This window comes from Panthera tigris, chromosome B3, assembly GCF_018350195.1.
Source record: "Panthera tigris isolate Pti1 chromosome B3, P.tigris_Pti1_mat1.1, whole genome shotgun sequence".
In the NCBI taxonomy this organism is placed as follows: Eukaryota; Metazoa; Chordata; class Mammalia; order Carnivora; family Felidae; genus Panthera; species Panthera tigris.
The window spans coordinates 54,415,564-54,439,543 of record NC_056665.1 but is presented as its reverse complement, the minus strand read 5'-3'; the positions used below and the strand labels follow the sequence as shown (position 1 = coordinate 54,439,543).

The 23,980-nt window shown below is 40.3% G+C and overlaps 1 protein-coding gene across 3 annotated transcripts in view; it reads left to right on the top strand.

Annotated features, from left to right (window-relative positions):
• The window catches only part of GALK2 (galactokinase 2), a 138,782-nt gene that overhangs the window by 78,825 nt on the left and 35,977 nt on the right, over nt 1-23,980 (top strand). For all 3 annotated transcript variants that reach the window (XM_015537427.2, XM_042988911.1, XM_007081831.3), the window contains exons 6-8: nt 9,007-9,105; nt 10,574-10,726; nt 19,878-20,088. In XM_015537427.2, the coding sequence (XP_015392913.1) occupies nt 9,007-9,105; nt 10,574-10,726; nt 19,878-20,088 (463 nt within the window). The remainder of the gene's footprint in view (nt 1-9,006; nt 9,106-10,573; nt 10,727-19,877; nt 20,089-23,980) is intronic.

Genomic DNA, 23,980 nt, shown 5'->3' with positions numbered 1-23,980 from the left:
TTGCTATTTTTACTTTCCCTTCTTAGAATGTACTATTGTTTTCATTGCCCCTCGTGACATGACTATTCCACCTGATGCCTGTTATGTCTCAAGTTTTTCTTTTATTTGTTCCAAGTGCCTATTTACTTCATTTTGAAAAAAATCTTAAGAATTATATGATCAAGAATCTTTATTCAATAAGGGTATTAAATTAGGAATAGAAAACTAGGGCAAAGGAAAGAAGAGTGAAAATATACCTGTTAATGACTGCTCATTACTTAATGTAATTGTCAAAACTGTTACTTGATGTGTAATTGTGTTTTGTTTAATAATATTTACTGAGATTCCTGGAAGCCAAAGTAAACAAGGAAACATAGGAAGTTATACAGGTCTTGTGACCAGAACAGAGAAATCGTATCAGTTCTTCAAAAGAGGTTATGTTTTCCCTGGGGGTATTAAATTCCAAAAAGTGTTTCTTATGTGGATTCTTTATAGCACACAAAATATAATGAAAATGACCTCTCCATCAATCTTAAATGCAACAGTGATATTCATATGACTACATGACTGCTTCTTATTCTGACCTTGGTAGATGCTTTTGGCATAACATTTGAGCACAACTCAGTAAAATCAATTTACTTCCCTTGTAAAAACTCTTTTAACACTCTCTACCATTTCCTGATGCTAAAGATTCTTCATACTCCATGTCATAGTCTTTGTGAATTGAATATTGTACACATAGGACCCTTTCTCCAAGGTAAATGTGTACACTGAGTTATGGATTTGGTTGATTTTGATTATGGTCCATGGCACTTATTTTTTTGTCTTTGGTTTGGGTCGATTTCTGTACCATTGGAGTCAGACTAAGAAAGCTAACAAGCGTTAATTTTAACAATTATGATTATGCTGGGTAGTAAATCATACTTAATGCCCCAGCCTCTTCTTTACCTTCCTCCTGAGAGTCCAGATTGGTTTACAGTCAGAATTCCTGCAGTTTGGACCTTGAGGGTGGGACAGGACTGTGCTGCTCAAAACTCTATGAAGAACCTTCCCCTGGGGTAGGAATGGGAGCGTCCCTTTGACCACGGAAAGGGACGTGCAGTTCCAGGAAACACTTGCCAAACCACAGAGATTGCAGGCCTACTGCCCATCCATTATTATCATCATTATTTAACGTCTTTCAAAGGTCAGAGCCAAAATAAATGGTCTGTCAGCCAAGTGAGCGACACCAGCCTTTACCACAGGCATTGGAGGCCCTTTTGGTATTTAGTAGCAGTGACTTGGGTCATATTCTTGTCTGATTCCATCAGACTGGCTGGGCTTCTGCCTTCTGCTGTCTTGCCACAACTTTTTTTTTTTTTTTTTTGGCAGTTCTCCCCACCCCCATCCATGCCCCCGCCAGCCCAGCCCAGTAATAGTTACTTGGTATGTGTTTGCTGCTCGTTCTTTCTTTCTTTCTTTCTTTCTTTCTTTCTTTCTTTCTTTCTTTCTTAGAATTAAACAAAGGGATTGAATTAATTGTGCTAGTGAGTGATAAAATATGCAGGGAGGGCTTTTGGGGGCTCCTGAATTTTGGGTTCTGGTCCATCTCTGAAATTCTCCTCCCCTTGGGGATAAAGAATAGTATTGTGGTCAAAAGTGTGGAGCCAAAATTCTGAGTTCAAATCCTGACTCTGCCAGTTACTAGCTGAATAATCTTGGGCAATTTACTTAACTTCTCTATGTTTCAGTTTCCTCATTATAAAATGGATTTAGTAATAAAAACCTCCCTCATGGATTTGAAATTTGATAGTACATGAAAAGTGCTTGGAGCAGTGTCTGTCTCAATGTGTTAGCTGCTATTATTATTAGGCTGCAGAAATCATACCAAGGTGTCAGCCTTATACTGAGATCACTGTAGGTTGAGGCTGTTTGGGAGGGAGGAACTTGGGATTGTATTTGGAGATGGATAATGGGAAAGTACCTAAACCCCTCAAGACCCAGACCATCCAGCAAGATGGATTTTTTTTTCTTGAGGATAAAACGGAGTGAAATTATGATGACTCAGAAATGTCTGCATCCTAGGGCTCATGGCCCACTTCATTGTTCATTCCAACAGAAGGAATGTTCAGTCCAGGTATGCATAAATTTTGCTCCATCTGCTTACCAGGGCCCAGCATCCAGGCAGAACCTCCATTGCCTGAGGCAGGGGAACAAGGTAGCCTCATAGACTTTGAACCAGAGTGCTCAGGCTCTGAATCTTAGGTTAGCTTATTGACCTTTTTTGAGTCTCAGTTTCTTTCTCTATAAAATAGCAATTATAATTCTGACATTTCAAGATAGTTTTGGAGACTAAATAACATGACACTTGTAAAATACCCTGCATAGTGTCTGGCCTTAAAAGACATTTGATTTGTTGGCTTCCTTCCCTTTCTTCTTCTCATTCTTCCCTGTCAGCTAACTTTATTAAGAAAGCCTCAGTGTAGGAAGTAATTTAGAGGAGTGCTTTCAAATTTAATGTGGGATGGAGGGGATTCTTGTTAAGCTACATATGCTGATTCAGCAGGTCTGGAGTAGTAGGGCCTGAGTCTGTGCATCTAATCAGTCCCCGGGTGACACCAATCCTGTGTCTCAGGCCCCCATAGTAGCACAGCTCTCTAATTCCTCCCTTTGCATCTCATTATTACCTTTTAGATTCGTGTTAGTATTTTAATAGTCTTACCACACACATATGCTTATCTAGGATCACCATTTGGAGAAATAGCAAAGGTTGCATGTTACCATGCACCTCAGAGTGTTTTCCCTCATCCAGCACGGGCAGCAATGGTTGAGGTCCAGAAGAAACCTAGCATAGGCATTTTATCAGGATCCCCATGGACCTGGGATCCCAAACTGTTTTACATAAAATACTGGGTTCCTGTCTGTTGACGGTCTCCTTTCTGAATCGGGGTCCCTCCATAATGCGGATGGCAGGGAGGGAGTTGACTTAAAGACTGCTTTGCCCTCACTAAGCACCTCAGATATTTTTAGAGCCATGCACTCCAACTACTAGCCTTCTCCAGGTTCATTAGGTTATGTTCTCTCCAATGTACACAGATGGAGGAGTCTACTTTGGTTCTTTTTTCTTTTTTCTTTTTTTTGTGTGATACACACTTGTGAGTGCTTGGTGCATATTCTTTGACTGATTCTAGAGATTTTAGCAGGTTTTTCAGATTTACTTTTGAGAACCCTCCTCACTGTTGTTTCTTTGTAGTATTAGAGCTTTTAAATATTTGACCTCCTTCTTTTTTCTTCCCTGCATTATTTACTGGAACTTCTTTACTCCAAACTACCAGGATCAGATGCATCTGCTGTGCGCATTTTGGGAACTGGCCCTCATTGTCCTCAGGCAACTTTTCTTGAAGTAAAAAAATGCAAAAGTGACTAATCTCCTTGAGTTACAAACCTTTGAGTTAGAGATGTGAAGAAGAAATAATAATAGCCTCCTTTTTTTTTTTAAATTAAAACAAAAGTATTTTTTCTTTTCTTTCCTTTTTTTTTTTTTAAATTTAAGAACATTACCAAGTGTCCAACTTAGAGCCTTGTCACCAGCCACATTACAAAACGAACCAAGGCTACATCAGTCTTTTAGGCTTACCTTGGTGCTATTTCATGAAGAGTTTCTCCTACCTGGCTCGGCTCTGCCTAATAGGTTTGCCAGTTTGGGGAACACTTTGAAAATAGCCCCAGCTAAGAAGCCAGGCATTTTGAAAGTTAAGATGGAGAAGTATTGCAGGCGGAAAAATAGGGAACATATTTGATGTAAAGAAAAGTCAGTGGGGCCATTAATATTTCCATCTTATCTAGATATATCAGTCAGGGTCATAATAGAAAACAGATAGCACAGTCCATAATTAAGGACAATTTACAAAGGTATAGGTGTAGGGGAAACCTAGGACTAGTGGTGAGTTGTTACTGCCCTTGAGCCTGAAAGTGACCTTGGCAGGGAGGGATCCAACCTCACTATTCTTCCTCCACACTTTCAATTTCCCATTTCTTGCCAGAGCTCTCTGTTGGAAGAACCCAATGGGAAGCAGAGTGCATAAGACTATCTTGTTATAGTTTATTCTGGGCAGCCTCCTGGGGCAGATAGCAAGATGGAGGTGGGTGGACAGATGACCCATAGGGTCAAACAGAAGTAAACTACTCTTACACTTTCTTTTGAAGGACTTGTTCACCTGAAGGCAATGTCAATATTTTGAGGTCCTAGAGGGAAGACACTGACCTTCCCACTTATCTGTGGGATACCGTTTAAGGGATTGTTGAGTGAATGAATGGGGCTGTTCATTTCCTTCCTTTCTCTCTCTCTCTCTTTTAAGTTTATCCATTTTGAGATAGAGATAGAGATAGAGATAGAGATAGAGATAGAGATAGAGATAGAGATAGAGATAGAGAGAACAAGAGCAGGGGAGGGGCAGAGAGAGAAGGAAAGAGTGAGAATCCCAAGTAGGCTCTGCACTATCAGTGCAGAGCCTGATGTGGGGCTCGAACGCACGAACTGTGAGATCATGACCTGAGCCGAAACTAAGAGTCCAATGCTTAACTGACTGAGCCACCCAGGTATCCCTCTTTCCTTTCTCTTGACTTGCACTTGGGGTGGCCAACAATAGCTGGATGATGCTGTCTTGGTTAGGGTCTTGTGTTCTGAATAGAGAGGCTTCTCATAGTCACAGCTAACTGACTCAAAGAGATTAACACTTCCTGTCTATGTGATTATTTTACTTTTAACAATATCATTAGTAAAACTGTTAAATGAAGGTAGAGTTTACTGCATTAATATCTTGAGTTTTTTTGTATTAACATTGTCTTTACAAGTATCCAGATTTAGCTAGGCAATGCATTCATGAATCTTTAGCTCATCTCAGTGAATATTAAATCTAACCCTGTTATTTCTCCTCTCACCAGTGCCCCACTGGCCCACAGATGGGTAAACTATTTAATTTGGGAACGCATGTGACTTTTGATTCTTTCCCAGGCTGCTTCAAGAGAAGAACACACAAAGGAATAAATTAACTTCATTAACTATCTGCAGTAGCTTTAAAAGAAAGTCTCTGGGTAATGCCAGGTTTCTTTTAACTGTCCATAGAGCAGGAGTCAAAATAGAAATGAATTTATTGGCTACAAACTTTGGAAAACTTCCTCATGCAGTCAAATTGTCATCCCTAAAGATTCTCAGATATTAGTATTTTGCAGGAAGGGATAGAGCTAAATGCCACAAGTGACTAGTTTGGAGGTACCTGGGGTTCCTGAAGTACTCAGATGTAAGAGCAGAAGAGAACACATTGTTAGGGAGAGGAATGAGTCCCTTTTCACTTAGTGCTTTACTATTCTTGTCTAAGGGTTCTCAGGGTGTGCGTGCGTGCGTGTGTGTGTGGTGTGGGGAGATAGAAGAAGTGGGGGAGCCTCAGAATCCCTTAGACATCCGTGAAAAAGATGACTTTATCCTTTGCTAAATAGAATTGGGTCCTCAAATTCCATATGATCGTTCTTTGAAGTTCTGATGGGTTTCTTTCCATACACTTTTGTTAATGAGTTTTTGACAGATCCTTCTTATTCTCATGAAATCTATTGATATTTTATGTATTTCAAATCTGAATGGATTGTTGATTTAATTCTTCGCAAGGATTATAACTCTTGGAGGACTTTTTTATAGTTCTGCTTCCAGGGTCCCCAAGGACAGAAAAGGCATGGCTGGCTCACATGAACCCCTCATATCACCCAGAGTGACAGGCATTCTCTGCTCCCATTAAACCCCCTGCTGTTAAGGTCCCTCCATTAATGGGTTTCTGAGTTTGGGTCATGCCATCTCTGGCTAAGGCTATGGACCTACAGAAGCATGCAATTTTTTTCCTTAATCAGGATTTGAGATTTAAAAATAACTTTTGTTTCTAGTTTCTTCACATGTCATAACCATTTTGGATTTGACCTTTTTGCTTTTTGTATGGGGGTGAAGGACTAGAGCCACTGGAAAAGCTGCCTGCAGGCCTGCAGTTGGAGTTTCCACTACAGGCATGTTTTGTTTGACAGGCAGGCAGGCAGGGCCCTTCACTCTACCCCTTCTCCTGCCACCATTAGACTGAACTGCTTCAAATGGAGCACACACTCTCCTGTTTGCCTCAGGCTACATTACTCCCTATTGCTGAATTCATTCTAGGCACATCCAGAAACTTTTATGTTCTCTCTTTTCCCAAACATTTTTTTTAAAAACTTTATTTATTTATTTTTGAGAGAGAGAGAGAGAGAGAGAGAGAGAGAGAGAGAGAATGAGCAGAGGAGGGGGCAGAGAAAGAGGAGGGTAGAGAATCCCAAGCAGGCTCTGTGCTGATAGCAGAGAGACTGATGCAGGGCTCGAACTCACGAACCATGAGATCATGACCTGAGTTGAAGTTGGAAGCTTAACTGACTGAGCCACCAAGGCACTCCATCTTTCCTAAACACTTTAAAAAATAGTTCTGTGTTCCATAATAATTATACCTGTCTTTACTTTTGACTTGGGATTGAGCTACTTGTGTAAATCAAATGATTCCTTATTCGTCCTGTACAAATAACAAAATTAACAATTGTATAGTTCTTTAGAGCTTATGAGGCATTTTTATTTAATTTATTGGATCATCACAATAATCCCATGGCTAGAGGGGTGGGTATTTTTCCCCATATTATGGATGGGAGGTTATATAGCATAGTGATTAAGAGTACAGGCTTTGGAGTGGACAATTTGAGTTTGAATTTCACCTTTTGTAATTACTAGCATAGTCTCAGCTAATAAATGTGCACAGTTTCCTCAACTGTAGAATGGGTATATACCATCTATCTTATAGGGTCATTATAAGAAGTAAATAATTAATTCATACAAAGTAATTAGAACCATGCCTGGCATATAGCAAGTGCTCAATAAATGTTAACTGCTAAAAAAATTATTGTTATTATTAATAGCACATGAAAAAATGAAAACTTGAAAAAGTTGTGAAATCTAAAGTCACAACAGCTAGTTGGCAGGAGCGTTGGGGCTTTAATCAAGATTGCGAAATGTCTGGTACTGGCTTCTTTCCTCCATATTTACTACTGATTTCCTCGTGTGTTCTGAGGGGACTATAAAATGAATCATCTTTTCTTTCATCTTTCAGCTTCCTTATCTTCATTTTCTTTTGTTTACTCACCTTTACAACTCTTGGGCATCATCTGTCCAGTCATGGGATCCATCTGTCAGAATTCAGAAGGTGCAGGGATGTCCACATCCCTGCAGGTGGACTCTCCTTGACACAGAGCTGCTGGGGATGTCCGGGGTCCCTCTGAATTCTGTCCAGATAGATAGCCTGGAAAAATTAACATCCTACTTAAAGTAAAAGTATCCTATTGTTGCCACACAGCAAATATTTTAGAAAACAATCAATAAGCATATATTTCTCCATGCTTCAGTTTCTTTCTTCTTAAGAGCAAGAATACCTAAAATTAGTGATCTCATTTGTCATTCGCATCCCTTTGAGGTAGTGAAAAATAGGTTAAATTATCTCCAGGGGGGTGGGGCCAGGAGAAGGGTAATGAAGTCCAGTGTGAAAAGAACACAGGCTATGAAGTCAGGCAGATGAGGTTCAAATGGCTGTTTCATTTTCTGCTATGTCTCCAAGTCCCATTTTCCTCATCTATAAGGAGGATAAGCAGAGGACTGTGTGGAGGCTTAAAGGAGATACTGTTCACCAAAGAGATAATGCCAGGTACTTAGCAGGTAAATATGGCTGTTATTGGGGAGGTGACTTTTCACACTGGCTGAGGGTCACAGTGGGGAGCTCAGAGAAGGGGGATGCCATAGTGGGAATAATATTTGAGGAAGACTATGATGGAGGAAGATTTAAGTGGTCAGCCCAGTGACTTGGCCATATTAGGTAATTGGCAAGCTGGGTATTGACTGGAAATAGGATTTATATGAGAGAAGACAGGAAGTAATACCAGTTTGCACAAACGTGTGAGATGGTCATGGAGACAAATCTAATTGGAAAAGAGTGGTAGACCATATGATTTCATATGCAAATTGGTTGCACATTTTAGAAGGCTTTGAAATGCCAGATTGAGGAGCTTGAACTTATTTCATTAAGGAAATAATGAACTTATTTCATTATTTCAATAGGAAGCCATTGAACATTCTTAAACACATATTTTGACATATTCAATTTTGGTTAGAACTGTGTTTGTGTATTGGGCCTCTTCATCATGGTTGGAGGAAGATGTGTCTGGTTAGACGATGCTAGTTCTGATTTTTACATTTAATGGAAATGCCACAGAGACAGCATTTCTTTTGGACTGGAAGATAAAGTTGGATGACACCACTTTGGCTGTGTGGAAACTAGACTAGTCCACTGTGGGGGAGACAAAGGAAGACGAAGGGAGAAATGAATGAGTACCCATATGAGATTTTTGGTGATACTAGTCTAGAGAGGGATGGAGCAAATAGAAACATGGAAGAAACTGCTTTCCCTATTTGTTTTTTTTTTTTTTTAATAAGAGATACTGGGTGTTTTTAAAGTTTATTTATTTATTTTGAGAGAGACAGTATGTGCACGCACGCTGGGGGGAGGGGCAGAGAGAGAGAGAGAGAGAGAGAGAGAGAGAGAGAATGAGAATCCCAAGCAGGCTCTGTGCCGAGAGCAGTTCAATGCAGGGCTTGAACTCACAAACTGTGAAATCGTGACCTGAGCTGAAATCAAGAGTCAGACGCTCAACCGACTGAGCCACCCAGGTGCCTTTGTGGAATCTCTTATGGATAGTAAATACATGGCATGCACGGTCTATTTCTAATTCGATCCCACTGCAAATGTTAATTGATCTTGGTATGTTTTCCTATTGAGCTCAATGGTAGTCTTAGAGTCCTTGTTAACACAGTGTTTCAGGCAGCTTTTATCAATTTATCAGAGTTGGCACTGGAATTCAAACCTATCTGTCATGTCTGGAGTAAGAAATGAATGAGAAATAGATTATGGCTATACTCACAGTACAAATAAATTCTTACTTTTCCAGGTGGAACTTGCGGAAATCTGTGCCAAGAGTGAGCGTTATATTGGCACTGAAGGAGGAGGGATGGACCAGTCCATATCATTTCTTGCAGAAGAAGGAACTGTAGGTGACATTAAGCTATTTGGAAATATCAACTAGGCGAAGTTCCAATGGAGAGGAAGGCCCTGAGATCTTCCACATCCTTGGTTCTGGGCCACCAATTCTATCAGGTTCTATTGTAACTGGTATTTCTCAATTGCTTTGTAATTCAAGGCTGCTATCAGTTCACCTATTATGTTTCATGTTGATCACCTCTTTCTTAGGCTTCCAGAACCATACTTCAAGTCTGTTTTTCTCTTGTGTCTACTTTTTTCCCCCTTCTATTTCTTTTCATTGTTAAATGAGATTTCTCAACTCCTTGGTTGTTGAGACCTCCTTTCCCGCTCTCGTCCCAAATCGCTTCATCTCATGGCATGTTTCATGCCATGTTGTTGGTTTTAAACCCAAATGTTAACTTCTCTTACCACATATATTCATAACCCCTCTTTTTATAATTTACACTTTGGTATCATTTTTCTCTGTCAACATTTTTGGGGCTTCAGTGGCGGGGAAAAGAATGTTGATGGTAAGCCAGAGATGAATTCCTCAGCTGCATACCACTTCCCTTTGGCTATCAACTCCCTTAGGCAGAGTAGAGGTTTTGGTTGTTGCCCATAAACCCATTTCCAAAGTAGAAGCAGACATTTCTTTAAAACCTTTTCTTAGTTTTTCATCAGATTCCTACAGGCTTGGCTATTTTCCAAGAATACCTGGATTTCTTCTTATTAAGAATATTTGTTATTGATTTCTCTAAGCCAAAGACATGAAGCATGAGAAAATGTGGTTTAATGTTGAGAACATACTCTGGGTGTTTGGGATGAGACCTGACAAGCATAGATGATGGCAAGAGTCCTGATGTTAATGTAAGTTAGCTATAGAGTCTGAACAAAGTCCATTGTCTTTGAGCTTACAAAACACTTCATGACCTGGCCCTTGCTGTACCTCTCCAGCCTACCCTGTCACCAATCCTCAACCCTCCAACTTTGAGCTCCAGCCAAATTTCAATACACAAAGCTCTATTAACACCTCATGTTTTTTGCCTCTGAACTTGCATATGCTCTTCCCTCTCTTTGATATCCCATTTGGGTCAAGAAATCCTCTGTCTGCCCTAGTTTTGCTCATCCTTTAAGACTCAGTTTAGATTTCCCTTTTTTCAAAGGAGCCTACACTAGGTGATCAGATGCTTCAACTATGTGTCTATAAAGCTCCCTGCACTGTGCTACCACTGTAACACAACCTAGAAATGTATTCGTCTACTTGATTGTCTTTCCTGCTAGATTGTGAGCTCTTATGAAGGCAGGGACAATGTCTGTCTTGTTCACTGTTGTATCTCCAGTGCCTCATACAGTGCCTGGAAGTCAATAAATAATATTTGAATTGAATGAGTGCATTTTTAGGAAAAATGTTTGCTAAGGTAAATAAATACATAAATTGTTTAACATTTTCTGAATTCTAATACATTATATCTCACCTGTCATTTTTCTTCCAATAGGCCAAGTTGATAGAATTTAGTCCTCTGAGGGCAACTGATGTGAAACTCCCAAGTGGAGCAGTGTTTGTGATTGCCAACAGTTGTGTGGAAATGAATAAGGCAGCAACTTCACACTTCAATATCAGAGTGATGGAGTGTCGGCTGGCTGCAAAGGTATGAACTTGGTACACTAGTGAAACCTGGAGTAGGCTTTCCCTTGTCCTTTTTCTCCTTTTTCCCTGCTATTTTGTCTCTTTCCCTAAAGTTTAGGGCAACATTCTTACTGCAGCAATATTTTAAATGATAATCTTTGGGTAGAGAGCAATCTGATTCCAAACTCAGGAGATAAATAAACCCATAGGTGTGCCCTGCAACCTCTAGACATTTGGAAGCTATGTGAACTTCTCAGTTGAGTCTTCTAGGGTGGCATGGGGAGAAGAGGGGAGTTTATATCTGTGAAGCACAGGCCGTGGGTTAGGTATGGGTGGAGAAAGGTAGTTGGAGGTGACTGATGGGAAGTGACCATAACTGATCTTGTTTCCTCAACAAATGTGATGGTAACCCCAACACCTGCTGCTGTCAGATGCACCATTTTTGTAGCAGCGGGCCATCACTGGTCACTCTAAAAAAACAGACTCGCTGTAATGCTCCTGTGCCCAAAAGACTTTTACATGTCTGCAAAGGAAACACAAACCAGCAGGGAGTTTTGGGAGTTCTCTGTTCCATAGTTTAGAAGAATCTTGCCAGTCAAGCCTTAAATCTACTTAGGAAGTATTTATTGAATACCTGTTGTATGCCTAGGAGCATGAAGATACACAGAGAGATATAAGACATAAGAATAGAGAGAGTAGAGTGGAGAGTTAAAATTAGAGGGATGTGAAATTAGAGTTAAAATTAGAGGAAATGGTTAGTATGTGATCAGGTATGGTATGTAAGCAGATGCTCCAAAAAGTGACGCAGAAATGAAACGTTATGGAGGATCCAGAAAGGTACATGGTATGACCAGAAACGTGGAGAGAATTAAGGCCTGGAGCTGGGGAGTGGGTTCTGGCTTAGGAGGTGCCCTGTGCTTTCTCCTAGTTAGAATGAGGGCTTAGAAATTTAAGTCTGGTCAGATAATTCCCCTGCTTAACACCTTTCAATTTTTTTTATTTCATTGGAATAAAGTAAAAAGTCCTGGAGAGCCTTGCAAGATCTGATGCCTGTGCACTTCATCCTCTTCCTGTCTTAGCATCCCCCACTCCCATTACACTCCGGTTATAATGCTTCTTCCCACCCCAGGGACTTTGCACATGCCCAGAATGCTCTTCCCCTTACCTTCTTTGAAGTCTCAGCCTAAATGTCCCCCAGGGAAGCTTTCCTTGACTTTCTTACTCCCAGACAAGGTTAAGTCTCCCTTCAAATTTCATTGTATGTACACTTCTCAGTTATGGAATTTATCACCATTGTTTAATGTCTGTCTCCTCCTTTTGATACAATTTTATTGGGAGCCAGGACTGCATCCATCTTGCTAACTCTTATATCTCTCTAATGCCTGGCATTGTGCTTAGGCCAAAATAGGCACAGGATACACATTTTCCGAATAAATGAATAACTCCCTGTGTTACCTGCCCTGTCATATGTATTTTGCTCAATTTCACAATATTTTACCAGTGCATATTGGACAAGCTACTGTGGAGAAAGTACCGTACAGCTACTGTGTAAGGTACAGTTATCCCTGTGGCTGACTTGCCACTTCACCCTCCTCCCACCACCTGAAGTTGTGAAGTTAGGGGGAGTTGAGATACGATGAGCCAGAAAAATAAAAGGTGCTTTTTTTCTGGAAAATTTTGGCATTAATATTTTTTTAAAAATCATGGTTTAAATGTTTTAAATTTGGAATTTACTCATTCAGATAATTTCTAAAATTTGTGTAAAAGCGATGTTTTAATATCAAACTTCACAGTATCTGATCCGTGCCTATATGAGAAGTAGTGCAGTAAACTTTTCAATATCAAAGCGTCAATGACAGTGAAGTTTTTTTTTCCTTTAGGACAACAAGCTTCCTCTTTCAGGAGGTAGAAGAAATTCGTGTCTTATTTATTTGAGGGTTTATTCTTGCTGACTTTACTTTGAGATTGATGAGTAAGTGTAGTCTTCCTGAGGAGACTTCATGCACACACAACTTTGTTTTCAAAGTTTCATCATGAAATGAGGTGTCCTCTACGAGATCTACAGCTACAACGAGTATGACATGTGAAATGGGTTCCTGTTGTGACTCCTCCCTTCCCAAGATGCAAGGGGAGAGAGGAGCGCAGTCGTGGGGCTGAGTCTCTAGTGGAAGTTGTCAGAATGGGGAAATGTCTGAGAGTTAACTGGAAAAAAAGCCATCTCTCTTGGAAGCAGTAGTGGCTGAAAAACCTTACTCCACTGCAACACCTCTTGTTCTTGAGGATATCTTCTGAGTTGATAGCTCCACATGCGTCTTAGAGGTACTCTGGTCAGTGAAACTGGCATCTGAATTTTGCTTTTTGCCCCCTACTCCTCCCAATTGGTATACTCTGAATTTGTCTCTCTTTTAAAATATGGAAGAAAGACAAGTGAAAGACTTTATCAAGATGAAAAATGTTTCCTGAATCATGTTGCTGCAGATCAGTAGAATCTGAGATTCTGTACAAAAGGGAAGTAAAGATAAAACTGCTAATATGATCTTGATGTTAAGAATACACTTTTGCCTGGGAATCTAGGCTGAGATTTTACTAAGCACATTTTCCTTCTAATATGGTTCCATTCTCTTATTCACATGTGAATGAATATAATATTTGTTTGGAAATGGTCTCATTAGATTAGGAAAGAAACCTCCCACGTGAAAAGGTAAAGAAAGTTGTCTTAATTTGGGTAAACTTTCTGTTTTCAGACGGTAAAAGTGTCTGAATGACTAATGACTAATCAGAATAGCTTCAAAAATGAGACCGATCAGACAGAGCTCTCTGCAGCAAAACTGTAATGAATGACACTCATTTTCCCACTGCTCCCAGCTCTCCAAGCTCCTCTTCGGAAAATGAGTGCCTTTTGTATCTGCTTAACACGGGGAAGTACACTGAACCAACAAAGATGTTTTTTCTTTGTTTGGCTTTAACATCGATAGTTTCTTCTATCCTCAAGTCTCCTTTCTGTCTGTTTCTCTTTCTCCCTCCTCCTCTCCTTACTAGCTCCTCTAGTAGCTTCCAAAAACTAAATGATGCAGATTCACTGAAAGTCAGAGTCTGGTAGAGCCATTTGAACTAAAATTAAAAACATTTCAAAGCAAACTCAGTAGAGATTTATAATTACTACTTGCGTAAGGGATACTTTTAAGTGAAGCACATTTTTATGTTCTTAAATTAACAAAGTGGCCAGAAATGTTACATGAGCACAAAATTTTTCATACTTTACACACATTCAGTGGCTTAAACCTTTCCAGAAATGTTTTATGTCTATAAAAGAGAGCATCCCTTAATTATATTGGGGGATAAAATGTGTGATGCCGATAATAAGCATTATGGGAAGTCAGAAAGGGAAGAGAAATTATTCCATTGCTTTTGCATACCCCGAGCTCCTTGTGGCAACATGTGAAGCAATGAAGGAGAGAGTTTCATGTGGTCCTTTGGCACTTGAAGGAAATTTTACAACGTGACTCTTTACAGAGCCTGTCTGGTCAGGGGCCATCAATCGCCCGGTGTTTTAGCTCCTACCACTTAATGGTCAATATAGAACTTATTCTCTGTCTAGTGATAGAATGTGAGAGGTGGGCATCATCTCAGGGCTCTGGCAGTTTTCTTGAATTTCAGTGGAGAAAAACCAAATACCCAAGAACGTGGCCGGTCTCGCTCAGCACTGTTGATTCAGTAGAACACACTCTGCCAAGACTCTAGTGTGGAGCATTCCCGGAATGGTCGGACCACACTGCAGGGTAGAGGACGCTCATATTGGGGAACAGGGGCAATGTGTTCAGTGGAACCAGGTTGTGGCAGGGACTTCAGTGCCACGCTAAGGATCAACCAGGCTTGGTCGTGGAAGCATGGGGAGCCATTGCTGTTAGCAAGGTTTTAGAAGTACGAACCTGGCAGCAGGTTGAAGAGAAGTGGGGATGGGATAAAAAGGGAGGGGTATGAAAGAGGCTGTGCCTGAACCTGGTAAAGGTTGGGCATAAAGCTCTCTGTGATTGGGTTTCTGTCTTTCTTTTGGCATGATATTTTCCCTGACCACCCTCCCCACTCCTGTTATGTCAAATGTCCTTTTATGTGTTAAATGCCTTCTTTCCACATCCTGCATTTGTCCATTATCGCAGTTTATGGCAATTAGACGAAGTGCTTCACTGTGTATTTCTTATTTAACACCTCTCTTCTCTGGTAGACTGAGACCTCCCTGTGGTCAGGCACCGTGTGTGCCAGTGAATAAACACTGTTGTCTGCCTAGGGCCTGGGGAATAGTGGGCACTCAGCAAATGCTCCTTGCACGCAGGCAAGCGTGAATAAAGGAAACGTGTTGAGTTGATAAGGACTGCAGTTTTAAGCCGAAATGATGGGTGGAAAGCCTAGCTCTGCCACTGGTGGGTGGGTTTAGGGAAGGTTGGATGGAAGGTGGCTGGAAAGTGAGAGGCGGTGAAATTTCCCATGGAATTTTCTTGTAAGTGGTTAGAAATTTGAGCATGGAATATAACTTTTGGCTAGGGGGAGAACCTTCAGATCTATTTGTTTGGAGATAACAGTTGAAACCAAGAGCTAAGTTCAGTTTGCTGAAGGAAAGAGTGTGGCAAGAAAAGATCAGAAGGTCGGGGGTTAAACTTGGAAGGTGACTTCAATGAGATAATGAAAGGGGAAAAATGAGTCATGGAAGGAAATGAGGCAGGGACCAGAGAGGTGAGAAACCAGGAAAACTCAGTGCTATAGAAGCCAACGAAACAGGAAATTTGAAGAAGGTAGGGACTGACGAGTGCCAGAAACCACTCACTTATTAGGACTTTTTAAAGGGACTGAGAAAACTCCAGGGGCTTTGGGAGTGGCTTGGAAGGTAAGAAAAACCTTTGGGAGGCCATATTCCTTAACTGGAGTTTGGTATGGGAAGAGTGGGAGAAATGAAGAGTGGTAGCTTTAGGAATAATGATTTTAAGACAGGAAACATCTGTGTATGTTTGAAGGCATGGGAGAAGGTGTCAGGTGGGTGAGAACTACTAAAGAGGCAGGGGAACATGGGGAGGGAAGGAAAACCATAGTGCCCTCCTGGGCACCTCCAAGGTGCTAGGTGTTTTTAGTGTTATCTTACTTAATCTTCATGGTGCTTGTGAAGTAGACATCAAGTGAGCCATGTTACATACTGGGAGTTTTGGGACCTGTAGCTTGTGACCTGTTTTAAGTAAGCGCAGGAGTCCAGGTCTGTCCTCATCCCAGCTCTTTCCATTGTGCCCCTTATGAATTAGGTGTGAGTGGGATCCAGAGCATGATGTTTGGGGATGCCTTTTTTCTAAAAAAAAAAGGCAGGATGTGTTGAAGGCGTGGTGAGAACTGTGATAGATATGTCTGCACAGTTGTGCGGGTTTCTTTGGCTTTATCCTGTGGCCTGAAACCTGCTATAGAGTGCAGGCAGTGCGGATCACTAACACTGCACAGGGTCATTGTGGTTCTGTGTTGGTGGTGGTTATGAGTGCAATGTGCACACGGAAGTCACCACCTGCCACGGAATACTGGAGAACAGCTCTGTGTAGTTGGAAGCGGGTAAGGGAGAGATATGCAAAAAATGAAAAGGATTCACAATAAAACATCTGTGTATGATCCCACTTATGTTGAGCTATATGTGTGCAGGTATCCATAACATTTGTAGAAATATGTGATAGGATGATTATCAAAATGGTGGTTGGTAGTTGTCTCGTTGGGATAACTACAGACGATTTATTGTACTTTGCTTTTTTTTTTTTTTTTTTGTACTTTGAACTGTTTGTGTTCTTTGAAATTTTAAAAATAAGCATGTGTGATTTATGTAACCCAAAACAAAACAACACAGCTGCTTTTGTTGTATGGAAGATAGCTTGTTGAATGGAGTGTTTTTAGAGGTAACTAAGGGAAGGGATTAGAAATTCTAGCCTTTTGCTGACCAGGTGAAGAGGAGACTTGGTACCTTTCCCACTGATGTGTTAGTACTGCTGAATGCAATGGGAAAGTCAAGGAGAGGTGGATTCTGACAGTCAGGCTCCTGAAATAGGGTCCATATCTTACCACTCTCCCAGCACACTCCCTGACAGCAAGCTCCAACAACTCTCCAGGACTGAGGGCTTTTTCTGTCTGTAGCAGAGCTCTGAGTATGCACCTGACACAACCTGGAAGTGCTAGGGAAGTAGCTTGCAAGTAGCCCTCACCGGATGATGGATGAGAGTTAGTGGGTAAATATCCCAGCTTTCTTGCCCACAGGCAGGGCACATCTGAGGTTTTTACGTACAGGCTCCAGAGGGCCTGCTGGGCCCGGCCTCACCTGTCTGTATCAGTACACCTTGCACTGGCTTCTGTTCCTGTCTCACTTTCTACTCCTCTACCAGCATCTTGCAATCATCCTTTCTTCTAAATACTTGCCTTAGGGCCTGCTTCTGAGAGACACCAACCTGAGACAGGATCCTAGCACCCTTTTTCTGCTTCTTTCCATGACTGTGGACAAAACACTTGTTGCCTGCTTTCTTGCCCACCAAGCATGGAACAAGCTCAGGAGCCTCCCACAAGTGGTATCTGATACGAAGACTTAGTACTTGCAGCGGTGCAAAGAAAGTGCTAGATGTTGACAAAGAACTGCTTTCTCCTATTTCCCCACCCTGCTACAAGTGAGGGACTTGTGACGAAATGACCCATAGCCCTGACTCATAGCCCTGACTCACAACTGTGAAGTAGGCCAATCACCAGGGCCTCAAGTGGCAAATTCCTTCATGAAGTTCTGTTTTTGAGCAACAGTGATCTTACCCATCCCCTTCCTTCATCTGCAAGTCACATCTTTCTGTTTCCTGAGCCAGATTCCAAAGGGCTTAAGCAGCTTTCCTATTTTACTCCTATGACACAGCACGCTGTTTGGTGGCTCATGGCCATGCTGCTGTTGTTAATTGAAATACATATCAAATTGGCCATGTGGACCCAACAGCAAACTGGGATATTGCTGGAGTGAATGCTAACTTTTGTATGCTAGTGCCTATGTCTATGGAAGAAAAGCACACATGGAGGCTGCCTTAAAAAAACAACCTTGTAGGCAGCAGCAGGCATCCCTCCCAGACTTTCTCCTCACACATCCCTGGCCCAGTTTCCTTGGTTCAAGTGCCTGAGGCAATGTGACTTGTCCAAGTGAGCCCAGGGATGGAAACTTGAAGACTGTTGTTTACTAAAAGGTCCTTAGGAAGAGCCCACAGTCATCACTCGGGGGCCATCTTTTTTTATGTTTCCTTTTCCTTCTTTTTTTTTTTTTTTTGATGGAACACATCTATCAAAGTGTTTTTAAATCACTGGAATGTTCATTTCTAGCATAAATCTTAGTTTGTGCTTAGAAATGCATTCATAGGGCTTGAATGGCAATTTGAACTAGTGTAAGCAACACCGTGTAGATGTTGGCCGTGACTCACTGAGAATGTGGCCTTGAGAAATCAAGAAAGAGTTAGAGGATCAGGGTTTAATTTTTTAGCTCTGTTTCTTAATAGTTAGATGACTTTGGACAAGTCACTTAGTCTCACCTCTTAAATAGAGTAATAACACCCATCTCATAAGGCTGTTGAAGATTAAAAGAAATAAAAAGCACATTTTAAATCATATACAGGTATAATTACTTCTGTTTGCTTCATTGCTTATTTTGGTTGGGTTTGGATCTGTATTTCAAGAAAGTATCATTCTAGGAGATTTATCAACTTAAGCTCTTTTTCTGTATAATATAAATATATTGTTCTATGTATGTCTTTGTAAGTTTTCTCAAACAAATTTGGCAATACTTTGGAATATAGACCATGGATGAATGAATTCAATAAAAGAGCAAATCCATGGAGGTATCAAATCTAGCACTGCTCAACTGCTAACTAAATGTTCTAAGCAAACAAAGTCAGAAGGAAAGGTCTTAGCTTTAGTCCTTGCTTTAGAAATGGTACCATGTTCTGTGAAATAATTGAACAGAAAAATAGAATTCTTTTTCTCTTTTCCCAGTTCTGCCTTAAAATCATTAACTCCTTTCAAATGTATTAGCCAGAGTTTTAAAAAGAGGACTAATGAATATAAGAACTTCTGTTATTAACATTCTTCAGAAGTGAGTGGCCTTAACCAAAGTTCAATGGTCTTTTGGTAAACCCTGCTTCCTGTCTAAAAGAAAGCAAATCAAATCATCAGCATAATAGAAGAGTAAATCAGATGCACATTTTCCTGAAGACTAGTTTCCCCTTCTTTTACTTGCTTCTTTTTGCTGTTTGTATTGTCTGCACCTGCCTCACACTAAGGGAATGAATTTTATAGACCTTAGGATGAGAGATATCTTCACTCTTTTGATTGTCTCCTGCTCTGAAGGGCTGCGAGTGGTCTGGGGAGAATGAAACACATTCTGGATTGAGGTTCCCATAAGTGGACCTGGTTACAAAGATTTGGTTTGTACTTAACCCTCTCCATCAGACTAAGGGATGCCTCAGGATGCAGTTGGAAGCCACACTCTTCCCTTGAGGGTGGAGAAACATACAGCACTAGTTCTACCAGCGATCTAATGAAGTGGTTTTTCATAAGGTCACCAATGAGGTTTTCATTTAAAATCTGGGACTTTACTCCAAATGCCCAGATACTTAAATTCATTAGCCATTTTCAAAGAGGCATGTGGTAAACAGGAAGTGCTCTAATGAAAGCGGGCATACAGTGTCCACCTCAGGACCCAGGTCACATGAGAATTGAGTAGCTTTCTGTAGACTTTATAGAGAGTGGTGTATTAGGGATGAACTGAATAGGGATAAAAGAAAAAAATCATTCCAAGAAATAGCCCTGAGGGAAAGTGGTAGCAGGCAAAAAAAAAAACAAAAAACAAAAAACAAAAAACAAAAAACAAAAAACAAAAAAACAAAAAAAAATCAGTGGGATATTAGGAATTTTAAGGAAAAATATTTAACTAGCCTGAGAGTGTCACACAAACATGTTTAATTCCAAACATATGAATCCAGTGTGCATTTTCAAGCAATGATGGGAAATGTGGATAGGTTGAATAGGAAAAAAAAAAAACAAAAACAAAAATCCAACAGCTTAAAGTTGAATTTGGCTAATTAAAATAGCACCTATCAATTTCTGAAATGAAAGATAACCATTATCTTGGTTTGAACTTACAGCTCCTGGCAAAGTACAAAGGCTTGCAATGGGATAAAATACTGCGGCTAGAGGAGGTGCAGGCCAAACTAGGGGTCAGTCTGGAAGAAATGCTCGGGATCGTGGAAGACGCCCTTCACCCTGAACCGTATAGCCCTGAGGAGGTCTGCAGGTGTTTGGGAATTAGCCTGCAGGAGCTTCGAACCCAAGTTCTGAGTCCAAACACTCAAGATGGTGAGTCAGCTGAAGAAAGTTAAGAACATGGATTGTTCCCATACTCACAGCTGGAAAGATTACAATTTTCCCATGGATTTGACTGATTTAGAAACATGCCTGAGGGTACTTGGAGAATGTGTATGTTTTGTCAAACTTAACTATCTAGATGCTTGGCTCCATTAAATCCATTCATTCATTCGTCAACAAATATCTCCTGATCTGCTATATGCCAGGTATTCTGGTGAGGCAAAGGTGAATAAAACAAGGTTCCTGCCCTTGAGAAGTTCCTATTTCAGTAAGCTTTTCATTTTTTCTTCTGTCCATTTTCTTGGTTATTATATTATTTACATAAAAAGGTCTAGGTTAGAGCAGTGCTTATAACTGCTGAGACATGCCCTGGGACACCAGAAAGTCTTCCCTGCTTAGGTTGAAATTTGTTGCCCACTTTAGTGTGAAAGTTTTTTCTGTTTGCCTGCTGCTTTCAAGAGATCTTGTTTTCACGCTGATAATATCAGATCCCTGAGGTGAAGGCCAGGTAAAGTTTGGAGGTGCACTGGGGTGGCTTCTCTTCTTAGAAGCAAAGGTTATTTATCTGTGGAAAGTCAATACCAGTGGTGCAGGTGGGGCAGGGACATCTAGCTAAGATCCAACCATTTCTGGAGGTAGAGTTGGGTTGGGAGCTTGTAAAGATCAGCCTCAGAGCCCCATTTCAGTTCAGTTCAGTTCAGTACCTAAGTTGCTTAACATGGATGTTAAATTTCTCCTCAACTTGGCCTGTGTTCTGTCCTGTCTCCCTTTCGAGCCCATACACGTACACTCGTATAGTGTTGTCTTGGCTGGACCATTCCACTTACTAATTGCATCTTGGTCTTGCCTCTGGACCTTTAATCCTAAACATCACTGCCCTTTTCTGACTAGAGCTTTCCCCTTTTCTGAAATGCAGTTCCTATCTAAAAAGTTCAAGATAATTCTCATCTCTTCTGGATCCTTCTCAATCCACAGCTTGTTCTCTTTCTCTGTATCTATGTTCCTTTTTCTCTATATCTGCCTGTCTTTCCAACCTCTCTCTATCGCAGCATTTAAAGAATAAGTTAATTTCCCAGAAAACCTTGGAAAACACAAAAGATAATTTCCTAATCAGAGTATGTGCCTTTCTATTTATGTATATGTATTTAAAAATTTCCCCCCAAAGAATAAGGATTTGATTGTTTTTATAAAAACGATGCTTAATCTTACCCCTTCATCTAAAATAACTTCCCTACTGGCATGCTTGCAATGCTTTCAATAATTTACTTATGTTTTGTTTGTACTCAGTAAATCTATGTTGAATGAATGAATCCATTTTGTAATTCTATCACCCTCAAAGGATTTCTTTCTCTTTTGCTATTGGAATAAGTAAGTTAAAAAACAAAACAAAACAAAACAAAAATATGAACATAAATTAGTCTGTGGGGTTCTAGAATCTCCTAGATTAATGTCACTTGAGTTACTTTCTGAATCCAGCCATCTAACTTCAGTCAGATTTCCAGCCGAATTCTCTTGGCACACTTAGCTTTAACTTTAGGGATCAAGATCCTTTTGTATCTTTGCCTTGTTTCTTCTGAGTTTGTGCTTTGTTTGGTCTAAGACCTTAAGCCAATGTTTCTCTTAACCCTTTAGAAGATAGGATTCTTACTAAATGTTGGGTTGCATTAGATTGTATGAGTTGGCGCGGTAGAGAACTCTGGAGGGTGCCTCCACCTTTTATTCCAGGACATTCACTTTAATAACGTGCTTAGTTTTGACTAGAACTAACTTTTCTCATCATGGAGATCCATGCCTTCCCAAAGGCACGTGGAATCCAATGTTTGCTTTTTGCCAAAATTGCTTCCTTTACCTGGATATGAGTGTGAGTTGGGAGATGTTGATTGTGAGGTTACAGCACAGAGAGAGATGTTTACAATCAAACTGTAGCTTGCAGCCTTTGCTAAACCAGCCAGACTTCCAAAGCCCCATGTACAATTGTTGTTTTCTCTTTCCAAATTTCTAATAATTAGATTTGGAAATGCTCAGAGGCCATTAAAATTAAACACACAAAGGAAAAATCCTCAAATCCTTTAGATGTCGTTTAGAATGGCTACAGTCCATGACTAGGGACTGGCTAGAAATGTTTGAAGGATTATTTGTCAGGTCTTGCCCACAGGTAGGAATAGTCTAAGGGTGTGGTATGATGTGTGGGTTTCTAGAGGCTCAGGGGCCAAGCTGATTTCAATGGGAGGTGTTTCCTAAGGTGTGAACCCAGAGGAAGAGATGAAGCTGTGGTCAGAGTCAGGAGAGGTGGGCACATATAGTTAGCCTTGGGGTGGCCTTGCAGCTTCAGTGTACCGTGTTGGGCTGGACATGAATCTCATTGCTTAGATTAGTAACTGCCTGTGACCATATGCTGACAAAGTGCTGGCCGGTTGCTGACTAATTTGTTTAGACCCTGTGATTTCCAAAGTCACAAGCAGTAATCAGGCTTTTCAGCAAGCACAGGGCACTGGCATGGGCTGCTCTTTAGGAAGACATCTAGAGTAAAACACCCCAAAAAGCTTGTTATTTACTCTATGGTTTACATATTACTCTTTACCCACATCATATAATTTGAATCTCACAACAACTCTGGGTCACCTGGTTCTCCTCATTTCATAAGTGAAGAACTCAGAGAGTTACATGATTTGTCAAGATTTATAGGAAGTAAGTGCTAAAGCCAGATCCCAAATCCTAGTCTTTTGATTAATCCAATTCTCTTTCTGCTGTTCATTTTTTTACCCTAGCATATTATAAGCTGGCCTTAGCAATCCTGCACCAAGTGAGATAATATTGAATTTGGACTTTGCTTGGCTCTGATTTTTTCTTGAAACTGAAGAGAGGTGATGAAGATAGGTTACTTTGTGGTTAGAGTTCCCTTTTGGCCATTTCCATTCTGGTGCTTTGGCTTTAGAAGTGTAAAATCATGTGGCATTGAGTAGCTTGCTTAATTCAGGGAGCAAACTCAACTTGGCCAGAATGTGCCCGAGCTGCTGTGTTTAGAAGAACTGAGAGAAGTACTGTGGAATTTTCTCATTTGATAAATTGTGGTTCTCATAGATTATCTCAGTTAGGTCTAAGAAAAGTAGTTTGTTTTTATGTGATGGAAAAATATAAAGGTACTTATAAAATAGAGTCAGTTGGTCAGTAATTTCAATTTCCAATTAAGTGTTGGAAAGATATCAAGATATCAGATATCAAAGAAATCAATTTAAAAATACCTTGTAAGATGTCAGGCACTAAATTCTATAATCTCAACACAATGTAATCGTTCTTATAAGAATTTTGGAAGAAAAGTTTTCTATAAAGAGCCTAGAAGAAACTCCAAAGGAAAATATAGACCTTCATAGTGTTTACAGATACTGGTTGGGCAGAAATCTTTAAAATCTAGGTGATGGAATTCTAATAATGCCAAATATGATGAATCCTTCAGTTTTGTCTGTTGTTTTCATTTTTGCAAGATAATAGATTCTTATGAAACAAAGTATAAAAGGATAAATCAAGTAACTATTTTTGTTATACACAAAACATATGCTTCAAGTTGCTTGAAGTTTTGGAAGGTCAAGTGTGGGAATAATTAACTTTCACTTCATCCTTTTTCCTCTCCTTCTCTCCGTAGTGTCTCTGTTTTGTTCCTCACTCCTGTTGACTTCTCAGCTATCTGGCCACAAAGGGCAGAATCATGCCAGGAGTAAAGGCTTTTTATTTTCTAGGAAAAAATGGTTGTATCTTTTATCTTAGATCACTTGAAGATAATGCTTCCTTGCTGGGTTTTCCTCTTCCTCTTTCAGCTGTGCACATTATATACCCCTTTTCATTGGTTTACCTTTCCTTTTCAAATATTTAAGGAGCTAAACATGAA